Raw genomic sequence first — 12886 nt, 5'->3', positions numbered from 1 at the left:
TTGGCAACATCTGAATGGGATCTCTGGACTGGATGGTAGCAGTGAGTCAATATTAACATCCTGATTTGTGGGATTGTATGCTGGTATGTACACTGGAGTATTTACAGGAGATAAGACAACTTACTTAGAGCTTGCTTTCAAACTGCCCAGAAAAGGAGTAGACACCATTGGGTGATGGAGCCAATGCAATAAAATGTTAACAACTGGGGAATCTGCATGAAGTAGTATGAGAGCTCTATGTTGATCTGGCAAGATTCAGGTTAGTTTGAAATTGTTTCAAAATAATTTTTAAAAAATGAGCCAAAAGGATGCCTAGCAAAGTGACCCAGTTCTGGATCTCAGAGGAGAAAGACATCAAGAGAGAGAATTTTACTTGACAAAACAAACCAAACCCAGCAGGTTAAAAAAAAATGCATTAAATACGGCAATAATAGAATTTAAACAATAAGTTTCTTTGTTGTCTGCACTTCTGCCCTTCACGTTACTTTCTGCCTCCTCGATCTTCCTGTGAAGGTTTGCTGCTGCCAGATCAGAGTCAGGGGAGTTCAAGGCACTAATCTAAGTAGTTCAGGATCACATTTAGAATCCAAATCCTCAAGGCTAAGCAGTAGAGACAAACATCATGCTCCAGGTCAGGACACTTTGGTAAAAGTTCCTACAACTATCCAGTTCACAGAACAAGAACCCACCAGAAGAAGCTGGACCTTGGACTGCCGACAGTGGTGCCTCTGATTACTCAGAGATGGGGAACACATCTCCACTTCTTCTGGTCTCAGACCTCCTTCTTACCAGATACTAGCAAATCACTTCTATACCAACACACCACTTTCCCAAGGGGGAGCAGTGGAACACCTCCATTACCACCTGGAATGAGAGCCAGCAGAGCAGGAAATGGTTCAATACGGAGAAACTGAAATGGGTTTCAACAGTGGGGCACTTGTATGCCGGAAGAATACTGTTTCCCCTACATTCTTTCCTTGCACCTAGATATCTCCCTAATGTTAAAAGTTAAAGCTAGAGTATGTTGTGCAGCATATTACTAAAAAGTAAACTCCATTTTGGTTCAGTCACTGTCTCTCTAATATAAATAAAGTTTTTATTAAAATAAATCTTATAATCTAGCTATATTTATGACAGGGCCTTAGTCTGCTCTGAAAAGTTTGTCTTGATTAAAAAAAAAAAATCCTGGGAGCTCTGGCTGGTGTGGCTCAGTTAACTGGAGTGTTGTCCTCTACACCAAAAGGTGGCAGGTTCTAATTCAGTGGTTCTCAACCTTCTGGCCCTTTAAATACAGTTCCTCATGTTGTAACCCAACCATAAAATTATTTTCGTTGCTACTTCCTAACTGTAATGCTGCTACTGTTATGAATCGTAATGTAAATATCTGATATGCAAGATGGTCTTAGGCGACCCCTGTGAAAGGGTCGTTTGACCGCCAAAGGGGTCACGACCACAGGTTGAGAACTGCTGTTCTAATTGGTCAGAGCACATACCTAGGTTGTGGGTTCGATCCTCAGTCTACTAGGCACACAAACAGAAGGCAGCCGATCGATGTTTCTCACATCGAAGTTTCTCTCTCTTCCTCTCCTCCTCCTTCTCCACCTCCTCCCTCCCTCTTTTCCTCTCTCTCTTTAAAAAAAAAAAAATCAATTAAAAAGAATTCTCTCCCCATTATATAGACTTAAAAAGTTAAATACGCTAAGATAAAATCTTGTCCAGCATAAATAAGGCATTAAAACTCTTAATCTGGCCCTAACCAGTTTGGCTCAGTGGACAGAGCGTCAGCCTGCGGACTGAAAGGTCCCAGGTTCGATTCCGGTCAGGGGCATGTGCCTTGGTTGTGGGCACATCTCCAGTGGGAGGTGTGCAGGAGGCAGCTGATCGATGTTTCTAACTCTTTACCCCTCTCCCTTCCTCTCTCTAAAAAATCAATAAAAATATATTTAAAAAGAAAAACTCTTAATCTGATGAAGCTACAGTTAGACCTACTTTACATCTGAGTTAAAGAAAAGGAATAAAGTATTTTTTAAAAGAAATGTGAGGTTTTCATTTTAAAATCAAAGGCTTTTATGACTACATGACCTATCATAATTCTTTGGGATAGTTTTTGATGCATTATTAGTTAAACAAGTGAAAAGAAAAACAACCTTCAAGTCCTACTTCCCATGTTCCTGCCCAGAAACCACCCCCGCAAGGAACGGAAACACATTATAGAGGCCCAACTCCAAAGAGAATTGCAGTCAAAGGTTCCCACAGCCACAGGGCACCAGGCTGGGCATGCGTCCAACCACCACACTGCCCGCTAAAGGGACAGAAACAGGCACCACTGCACCCCATGCAGCAGGCACTGCAGCTGTGGGCCATCAGGGACACTAGTGGGTCCCCCCCACCAATCCTTCCCGCCCCACGCACTGGCCAACTTTTCTTCGGTTTGGTTTGGACTTTGGAGGAATATTATATATGGCTGGTTTATAGCTCTAAGCAAGGGGGCACATATCTCAGCCACTGCTACACCTGGTTCTCTCTGTTAAGGTGGCAAGTTCCAGTATACCCAAGATTACCAGACTCCCCATTTGGCAAAGAATAAATTTTCAAACATGAAGTGGACAAAACTTAAGACTGGAAATCCCACAGGGACTCCAGTCCAGACCTTGGAAGGCCAAAAATGAAAAATTGGCCCAGCCAGAGTGGCTCAGTGGTTGAGCATCGACCTTTGAACCAGGAGGTCAGGGTTCAATTCTTGGTCAGGCCATATGTCCAGGTTGCGGGCTCGATAGCCAGTGTGGGGCGTGCAGGAGGCAGCCAATTGATGATTCTCTCTCATCATTGGTGTTTCTATCTCTCTCTCCCTCTCTGAAATCAATTTTTAAAAATATTTTTTAAAAAGGAACGAAAAACTACATCTTCCACATGGATTCACCCTCTGTGCTCTTGTTATGAATGACAGCATTCAGATTCCCATATAGGAAGCAAAACCTATCATTCCTAGAGGTGAACTATTTTCCTATAAGAAGTAAGGAACAAATTTTACCTTAGGTCTTAAAACTGTTAGGAAAGTCCTGGCTGGGTAGCTCAGTTGGTTAGAGTGTCATCCCAATATGCAAAATCCATGCTTTCTTTAAAACTACATATGTGGGTTCAATCCCAGTCATGACACATACAAGAGTCAACCAATGAATGCATAAATAAGTGGAACAACAAATCGAGGTTTCTCTCTCTCCTCTCAAATCAACTTTTTTTAATTTTAATAAAAAATAAATAAACTGTTAAGAAAAAAACACATGCACCCACACACCTCATACTCTTCATACTGGCTTCCTTGTGAGTAACCTCTGAGAAAGATATGAAGATGACAAACACTCTAACAATAACATCACAAGCCCTGGCCAGTGTGGCCCGGTTGGTTGAAGCATGTCCCATACACTGAGAGGTCATGAGTTTGATTCCAGTCAACATGCCTAGGTTGCAGGTGCAGTCCCGGGGTGAGACTGCTTTTAAATCATACAAACAAGATAATTATAATTACTCCATAAAAGAGTTTGGGTCCTGGCCAGTTTGGCTCAGTGGCTGGAGCAACGGCCTGCGGGCTGAAGGGTTCCTGGTTCAATTCCAGTCAAGGGCATGTACCTCGGTTGCAGGCTCTTCTCCAGCCTAAGACCTGGTCAGGGCACGTGCAGGAGGCAACCAGTCAATGTGTCTCTCTCACATCGGTGTTTCTCTCTGTGTGTCTCTCCCCCTCCCACTCTCTCTAAATATCAGTAGAAAAATATCCCCAGGTAAGGATTAAAAAAAAAAAGGCAGTTTGGGCTAATTTTCCTGTATTCTTTCAGAAAGTTAATAAAGCATGTAAACTCCTGTTTTATCAATGCCATTTAATCTTACAACTTCCCATATGCCTTATCCCTACTCCCTCTAAGGCAGCTAATGGTTAATTAAGTAGGTAACCAATTTATAGAAAACCAGTAGAAGGATCATGATGAAACACTAATCCTTCTTTCATAACATCAACTTGGAATGAATAATATAATTACTTGGACAGTGGTTCACCATTCATTATGTGTCCTGCCGCCCAGTACAATGAGGCATTAATAAAGGTTTGTTGAGTGAATGAGTATTAGGAATTTACTTCCTATATCATGGCGAAGCTCTGATACTGGATATCTGCATGCAACTCATTCTGTGGGACATGAAAATCGTTCTCTGGGATACTAGCAAAGAATGCCACTCCAGCCTAGTCAATCATCTATCAAATGCACATCATTATTTTTTTAGGGGCCCAAAGAGCAAAATGGGCAAATCTATAAAAAGTATTTTCTTTTAGGGGGAAAAACCTTTCTGAAGTAGAAACAACATCATTCCAAAGTCTACTAGCCATGGAAATAATTGAAAAGATATGTCTGTTATGCACAAAGCACTATGGTAGAAATTGTAGGATACAAAGATGAGTAAAAATAATCTTTACCCTGAGGGGTTCACAATCTAGTCAGAAGGATAAGATAAATACATCCATAGCTATCATGCAAAGAAGTAAATAATTAAAAGCATAATCGGTATGTGCTGAGCCTATAGGAATTGAGCAGCAGATATAAGGGGAAATTCATATTTGCCTTTACTTCAATAACATGCTTTTAAGGTTTTATTTTTAAAAGATTGTTTTTGAGAAGTACATTTACTGCAGGAAGATTGTTTTTTCCCTTAACCTAGTGAGTCAGATAACAGAAGTATGAAGAAATAAAGAGCATGCTGGCAAAGTGGACAAAGCAGAACAAAATGTAAAGACCAGAATGAATTTTTATTTAAATCTATGCTTTCTTTGAAACTACTTGCAAGGCTGAAGAATTAATCATATTGAAATCAGTAAACACTGAAAATGATAATAATCTTAAGGTAATAATGTCTTTTAGGAGCAGGCAGAACTACCCCAATCTTTTTAGTTGTGGGCTTCCCTATGCCATGGGAAAGGCAGATTAGAAAGGGGAAAGGTGGTAAAGAGAAAGGGTGCAAAAAGCCATTGTGTTTGGGGAGGCCATATCCTCCCAGAGGCAAGGAGGTAGCAAGATCAGCAAAGAGGGGCCTGACACCCTAAATGTTAGGGACTGGACATGGGACTAAGGGGCTTGGATATGTAGTGTCACATTATACTCACTCAATCAGATAATAATGTCTCAACTGAAGTAAATTATGGTTCCATGACAAGCTATGGAGCCTGGGTTATGACTCATTTGCAATAAGATCTCTCCCCTGCCAGGGTGCATTTTATATTCCCATGGCCAGGTCAGAAAGAACAAGGGAGGAGTCACAGAAACAGAACTGGAGCTTAGAGACCTGCGCCTAAATCTGGTTCTGGTTCAAAATTGCTCTGTCCCACATTCTACTAGTATCTTTCTGCTTCTCTTATTCTTCCCCTGATCCTTCATATTCCAACTTCATAAGCTACTGTTCACCAACTACACACACACACACACACACACACACACACACACTGGTTCAAAATTGCTCTGTCCCACATTCTACTAGTATCTTTCTGCTTCTCTTATTCTTCCCCTGATCCTTCATATTCCAACTTCATAAGCTACTGTTCACCAACTACACACACACAAACACACAAACACACACTAATATACTTAGCACTAATTATATGCCTGTACTGAGTGCTTTGATGTATAGTATCTTTAAAGGTCATAATGACTTTGTGAGGCAGACATTATCACTCCCATTTATTTATTTAGATAATTCACATATCACTGAATTGTGCAACCAACACTACTATCTAATTCCAGAACGTTTTAATTCCCCCCAAAGAAATCCATATTCATTAGCAGTCACTTCTCATTTTTCTCTCCCCATCCCCTGGCAATCACTGGTCTACTCTCTCTCTTTATGAATTGGCCTATTCTGGGCATTTCATATAGATGGAATAATAAAATAAGTGGCATTCTGTACCACTCCCATTTTACATATGAAGAAACCAAGACTCAAATCGGTTAAGTAACTTGGCCCAGGCCACGCCGTTAATAAGAGGCTGAACTAGAACGGGAACCCAAGTCTGATGCAAATGCTTGGGCTTGCTTCTGATCACTACATGCTGCTTCCAGCCAGGAAGAAAACTGAAAGAGAAAATGCAAGTTTTAGATGTACTTGGAGAAAGAGGGTTTTTTCACCTAAGGTAATATAAGCAGTGAGAACCACAATTACACCATCTCTGCTTATATTGAAATGCTGAGGCAGCTCCTCTTCACAGACCATGGCAAACTACTAGAAATCACACCAAGCCACCTCTTTCTGTCCCATCCCACAACCCCAACTTCTCCCCACGCCCGACCCCGCGCAGGCGGCAGTTCTATAAACCCAGGCTGGGAAGAATCTCCTCTCTCCTGACTTTCTGCCCCTTTCCCAGGTGTCACTCTGCCACTTAAACTTCGTTTTCCACACCAATTTCTGTCTAAGGAGTCCAGGAAAATGTCTGCTTAAATAAGCGCACTAGTGTTTTTCCTCTTCTTTTTAGTTCTGGCAACCAGTTTATACTAGTTGTGACAACAAGAGGGTGAAGAATGTAGGAGAAGTGAAGCTGTTGGCTAACCAAAGGCAAAGAGCTCTAAAAAGAATCATAACTCACATAAAACGCCTACAATGCCTCCGCTTCCTGCCATTTTTCTGCTTTACGCATTAAGTGTGCATATGGTTGAGATCAGATTATACTTTTCTAGAGGACCCAGTTCGGGTCTTCCTTTTCATCTCTCATCCAACATACAAAAATAGGTACACGATGATAACACTGATTATTATGTATATGTATTTTTTTTCTTTCTTAGGAGAAAAGTATAAAAGGGAAAATGATTTCCACTAATCCAAGGCCAAGGCCAATGTCTTTGACTCTTTATCCCCTAAACCAGGCACTCAAAAGTTTATTGAATAATAGCAAGTACTTAGCAGTACCAGACACTGCTCTAAATATATATAACTCCCCACAACCCTGAGCGCTATTACCATAATAATCCCCATTTCCTGAGGAGGAAACTGGCCCAGCAGAGCTGTGATTTGCCCAAGATCATTCAGTCAATAGGAGTGGGAGTCAGGATTGAGGGAATACAGGACACTGGAGCATTCCAATTAGACACGTTTGAGTCATTCTAGTTTCTTAAAACTGAGAGATTTATGATCCATTGCAATAGCTAGGAACTCCAAAGGATCTAAAAACAAGAAAAGCAGTTTTCCCTTTGCTACTTTGTAATAGTCCATCTGCCTTTTTCAGAAGTGCTCAAAGCCTTTCTCTCATTACTTCTGAACCTTCTGACAGCGGAAAATTGACGGATAGGGGAGCTCTCCTACCCTATAGTTAGGTGAAAAGAAGGCCACAGAGGAACTCAATTAAGGCAATTTCACTTATAATTCAGTTTTCTTTGTTACAGTCCAAGCCAGGGGTCCTCAAACTACGGCCCACGGGCCACATGCAAATACAAATATTGTATTTGTTCCCGTTTTGTTTTTTTACTTCAAAATAAGATATGTGCAGTGTGCACAGAAATTTGTTCATAGTTTTTTTTTAAACTATAGTCCGGCCCTCCAACGGTCTGAGGGACAGTGAACTGGCCCCCCGTTTAAAAAGTTTGAGGACCCCTGGTCCAAGCTACTCTCATTTTAGAGTTCTATGTCATCTATTTTTTTAACTTCTAAAACATCCTGTGCATTATATACAGGGTGGGGCAAAAGCAAGCTTACAGTTGTGAGTATGTGAAACAGTTTATCCTTGTATTATTATCTATTAATTACTGTATTACTTTCTGTATGAGCAACTGTAAACCTATGTTTGTACCACCCATATGTATACTGCCTCCAGTGAATGCAAAGCTGTCAAAAGTAAGAAGGAAGCATAATTTTGGGGTCCTTCCCATCTAATTTGTGGTTAAAAGTAAAATAATAAAAACAGAGTGAATCCATGATCTTCAATTGCTCAAAGACCATACTACATCCAACACAGAAGCACGCCCCATCCTGATAGGATTTTAAGACCTTCTAGAGCAGTGGTTCTCAACCTTCCTAATGCCTCGACCCTTTAATACAGTTCCTCATGTTGTGGTGACCCCCAACCATAAAATTATTTTCGTTGCTACTTCGTTACTGTAATTTTGCTACTGTTAAGAATCATAATGTAAATATCTGATATGCAGGATGTATTTTCATTGTTACAAATTGAACATAATTAAAGCATAGTGATTAATCACAAAAACAGTATGTAATTATATATGTGTTTTCCGATGGTCTTAGGCGACCCCTGTGAAAGGGTTGTTTGACCCCCAAAGGGGTCGCGACCCACAGGTTGAGAACCGCTGTTCTAGAGATTCACAGGATGAAAAACTGAGTGTCCCACCCTGACCAGTGTGGCTCAGTTGGTTGAGTGTCATCCGTGCACTGAAAAGTTGCTGGTTGGATTCCTGGTCAGGGCACATGCCCAAGTTTCGGGCTCAATCCTGGTCAGGGTGAGTGCTGGAGGCAGCCAATCGATGTTTCTCTTTCACATCAATGCCTGCCCCTCTCCTTTCTCTTTTTCTAGAAAAACTTTTTTTTTTAATCAAGTGTCCCTTCTCTTAACATTCCAAGTCCCTACTAATTAGAAACCCACATTCACAAAAGAAAGTTGAGATGGTCTCTGAATGAACATGACCCTGCAAAGATAGCCTGTAGAAAGGAGAGAACAAGAGCTACTTATCTCGTAAGGAGAGGTTCCTCCTTTCTAACACAATTACCTACACAGCTGGGGAAATGGCATCCCCAAAATATACATAGAACGGCTACCTCACTAATTTCCCCTCCAAAGATAAAACTCTTCACACTGACAGGAACCGAAGCATTTTATGGAACAAAATCAAATTGCTCCCAGTGCTGTCATCTATACCCTCTCTTCGCTTTCATTTCGGGTGGACAGAGGGTGAAGAGAGTTAAAAAACGCTGAGATTGGTTCACCACGCAGTCAACTAGAAAAGCCAATGAGGCAACATGCAAAAGGTGCCTTTGTATTCATAAGTTGACTTTTCAAGGATAAAAACTAGAGCCAACCTAGGTACCTTGAAAACCTCCATTCCTCCAAGGTGTATCTACTCTCGTGGGTTTTTTTTCAATAGTAATTCAAGAATAAATAGTTGTTATAAAACAGTAGCAATAGAGGGTCTTTTGTTTTGCGCTGTTTTACTAGATAAGCTCTAAGAAAACCCCTTGAGCAGGGAAAGCCACGGGAAAGCACTGCTAAGGGAGAGGGTCAAAGTACACACTCCAGGGATCATCGCTAAAATCATTAGCTCTCCCCACCAGTTGTTTTCTGATGGCCTCACAGAAGTCAGTCCCCTCTATCGCTCCATTTTCAGAACATCTCTGGGCATAAGATGTCAACACCACAATTTCAGCATAGCTAGTGTCAGGGCCCTGGGCAGGCCAATCCAAGATAGCCCACGATGGCAGATTAAGTATTTTGAATCAAAGTTACTAAGGAACGGCCTGTATAAGAAGAAAACCCTAACCTCTTTGTCCCCACGTGATAGGCACCCTCCTAGCTCCACAGGGCTGAGACAATCTATCACAAGAGTTTAAAAAATCCAGTCAAGATCTAACCGGTTTGGCTCAGTGGGTAGAGCGTCGGCCTGCAGAGTCAAGGGTCCCGGGTTCGATTCCAGTCAAGGGCATGTGCCTTGGTTGCAGGCACATCCCCATTAGGGAGTGTGCAGGAGGCAGCTGATCGATGTTTCTCTCTCATTGATGTTTCTAACTCTCTATCCCTCTCCCTTCCTCTCTGTAAAAAGTCAATAAAATATATTTAGAAAAAAAAAATCCAGTCAAAAGCTTGTATTAACAGGCCTTCTATTGCCTTCACTAACTTACTACTCAATTCCAAACTTTGCTTAGATTCCTTTCTAATAAGCACTAACTTGCTTTGTTCTGTCAATTTGTCACATTTGTTTCTTTGGCTACAAGGTATAAAAAGGTGCCTGGTTGGTCCTGGCTGGTGGCTCAGTTGGAAAAGTTTCCGGGTTCGATTCCTGGTCAGGGTACATACCTAGGTTTCGGGTTCAATCTCCAATCGGAGCATATGGGAGGCAACCGATTCATGTTTCGCTCTCTAAAAATCAATAAAACACATTCTCTGGTGAGAATTTTTTTTTAAAGGTGCCCGATTGGATAACTTCGAGCCTCATTTTATGATCTGATCATATTGTTATTCTCCTATGTGTACCTATTAAATTGTTTTTTTCTCCTGTTAATTTAGTCTTGTGTCAATTTTATTATTTTATTATGAGTCCAGCCCTGGAACAAAAGAAGGGGGGCGTGGGGCTCCTCCCCCTCCCTGACACAAGTCATACTCCTCCCATTTATCCCAGGAAGTAAAATAAGAACCTTTTTATTTACATCTAGGCTAATTAAATGTAATAGTATAGTATCATTAAGGGCCTTATCACAATCTTACTATCTTATTTTTATTACCGTTTCTGGAGTCTCAGACAAATTTAGGATACTAAACATGCAACTTCGGAAATATAGGGCCCAATGCACAAACCCTGATGAGTTTAACAATTCGTTCCATTCTGAGCCTCATGTTCAAATCTGCTATCAGCCTCTAATTTGTGTTTTCTTAAAGTGTATTTGCAGACACTTGTATCAGATCCCCAGAGATGTTTTTATGTTTAGATTCTTAGGACCCACCCACTAGACCTACTCATTCAATCTGTGGAATAGAGCCGGAGACGTATTTTATTTTAATCTGATGTTAATACATACTTCAGTGTGAATCACTAAATTAACCCCACTGACTTCTTTGCTATGTTGTTCCCAAGGTATCTGTCTTTATGGGATCCCTTCCAACCTAGGTTATTTCCTAATTAGATACAGTCATTAACAAACCAAACCCTCCAGTTCCCCACCAATAACAAGCAGTTTAAGAGGAAACAAGAACCTAAGAAAGATCGAAGACGCTGCACAATTTTAAGTGCTTATAAGGCCTCTAACGCATCCCAGAGAGAATCGTGTCAAGAAGTCTCAGGGCCAAAAACAATCCCTTCCCTAACTTCACCATAAGCACCAGCAATGTTTCTGACAAGTCGCTGCCACCCAGCAACTATCACTTATTTCCTTTAGCGACCCCAGGGCCATGAGTCCATTCCTTACTTCAAAGTTGCCTCCCAACTGGTGCAAAAGCATTTCACACACATACTCAAACACGTCTATCACATACTTACTCAAACACGCCTATCACACGCATACTCAAACATGCCTTTCACACACTCAAACACGCCCATCACACACATACTCAAACACGCCTATCACACACATAAACACACCTATCACACACATAAACACGCCTATCACACGCATACTCAAACACGCCTATCACACACTTACTCAAACACGCCTATCACACACATACTCAAACACGCCTATCACACATACTCAAACACGCCTATCACACACTTACTCAAACACGCCTATCACACACACACTCAAACACGCCCATCACACACATACTCAAACACGCCTATCACACACATAAACACACCTATCACACACATAAACACGCCTATCACACACATACTCAAACACGCCTATCACACATACTCAAACACGCCTATCACACACTTACTCAAACACGCCTATCACACACATACTCAAACACGCCTATCACACATAAACACACCTATCACACACATAAACACGCTTATCACACACATACTCAAACACGCCTATCACACGCATACGCAAACATGCTTTTCACACACATACTCAAACACGCCTAACACACGCTCAGTCCACCATAGCTCGCCGGCCTCCTGGGCTCCCGGGCACCCTGCCTCCAGCCCCTCCTCCAGCCATGCACCCCAAGGCTGGGACTCGGAGCCACAGGGGCTCAGGCCTCAACAAGGAGCAACTTCCCGCCCTCCTCGGGGTACCCCCCGCCCTCCCCGACACCCGGCCTCCGCGCCGCCCGCACACAGCCCGGTCCCCTGGCTCCAGCTCCGGGAACTCCAGCCTGCGGGCGCCTCCCGCCCCCGGCACCCCAGCCGAGCCCGCGCCGCCCCTTCGCTTCCCCCACCGCCCGGAGGGATGCCCGCCCCGGGCATCTGGGATGCGGCCGGCGCAGGCACGCGGGCCCGGCCGCACGGCCCTTGTCCCGGCCACCTCTCCCCGGAGTTGTTTTGCAGGGCAGGGGTGCGGTCCACGTCCCGCTGGCCGCTCGGCCCTCTCTCCTAGCGGCTGCCCTCCTTACCGGCTTGCAGCCCGGTCTCGGTGGGGGAGGAGGGGCAACTGTGACTGTGGGAGCCCTGGAGGTCGCGGAAGAACTTCTGGGTTTCTCGCAGGTTCTGCCGCAGCCGGCCCAGGTAGCGGCGGTAGCGGCTGAAGCTGCGGCACAGGTCCCGGATCATTCCGCCGCCGCCCGGGCCGGGACCCGACGGCGGCTCGCTCCCCCACCGCACCCCGTCGCCCTCCATCGCGTTAGCCCGCTGTCTTCGGGGCTCCGTCCCCAGCCCGCTGGCCCGGCTTCCCTCCTCCCCGCCCCCCAGTGCTGGAGGGAGGAGGAATCCGCCTGCAACCGTCCGGGCTCCGCACTCCGTCACCGCGGTTAAAAACAGACCATACTGCAGTGCACCGCGGACGGAACCTTTATCTCCACGATCCAGAAGAGTGAGGGAAGAAGGATCGTTGGAACGCGCCGTGGCTGCGGTGTCTCCTGGGACTTGTAGTCCACACCCGCTGATTGAGACTGGTACTCATCCCCTTTTGGTATGAACCTTACTGGTTCTTCTGCTTACACGTTCTCCTCGCTTAAAAAAGTGTTCCTACTGCCGGCGTAAGTGTCTCTGAGCAGAGAGAGGAGCTGCAGGACCCGGACGCCAGCAGAAGCGGG

General features: G+C 43.7%; 1 protein-coding gene across 1 annotated transcript in view; it reads right to left on the bottom strand.

Moving 5' to 3' along the window:
* Positions 1-12612, bottom strand: part of DSTYK (dual serine/threonine and tyrosine protein kinase) — a 55986-nt gene extending 43374 nt beyond the window's left edge. Inside the window, exon 1 of the mRNA XM_070397664.1 lies at positions 12248-12612. Coding sequence (XP_070253765.1) covers positions 12248-12470 — 223 coding nt within the window. The 5' untranslated portion in view covers positions 12471-12612. The remainder of the gene's footprint in view (positions 1-12247) is intronic.
* Positions 12613-12886: the final 274 nt, after the last annotated feature.

The sequence above is a fragment of the Myotis yumanensis genome, unplaced genomic scaffold, assembly GCF_028538775.1.
Source record: "Myotis yumanensis isolate MYYU_CA2020_CCGP unplaced genomic scaffold, mMyoYum1.0.hap1 SCAF_17, whole genome shotgun sequence".
Classification (NCBI taxonomy): domain Eukaryota; kingdom Metazoa; phylum Chordata; class Mammalia; order Chiroptera; family Vespertilionidae; genus Myotis; species Myotis yumanensis.
The sequence above is the reverse complement of the archived record's forward strand: the minus strand, read 5'-3'. Positions and strand labels throughout refer to the sequence as shown.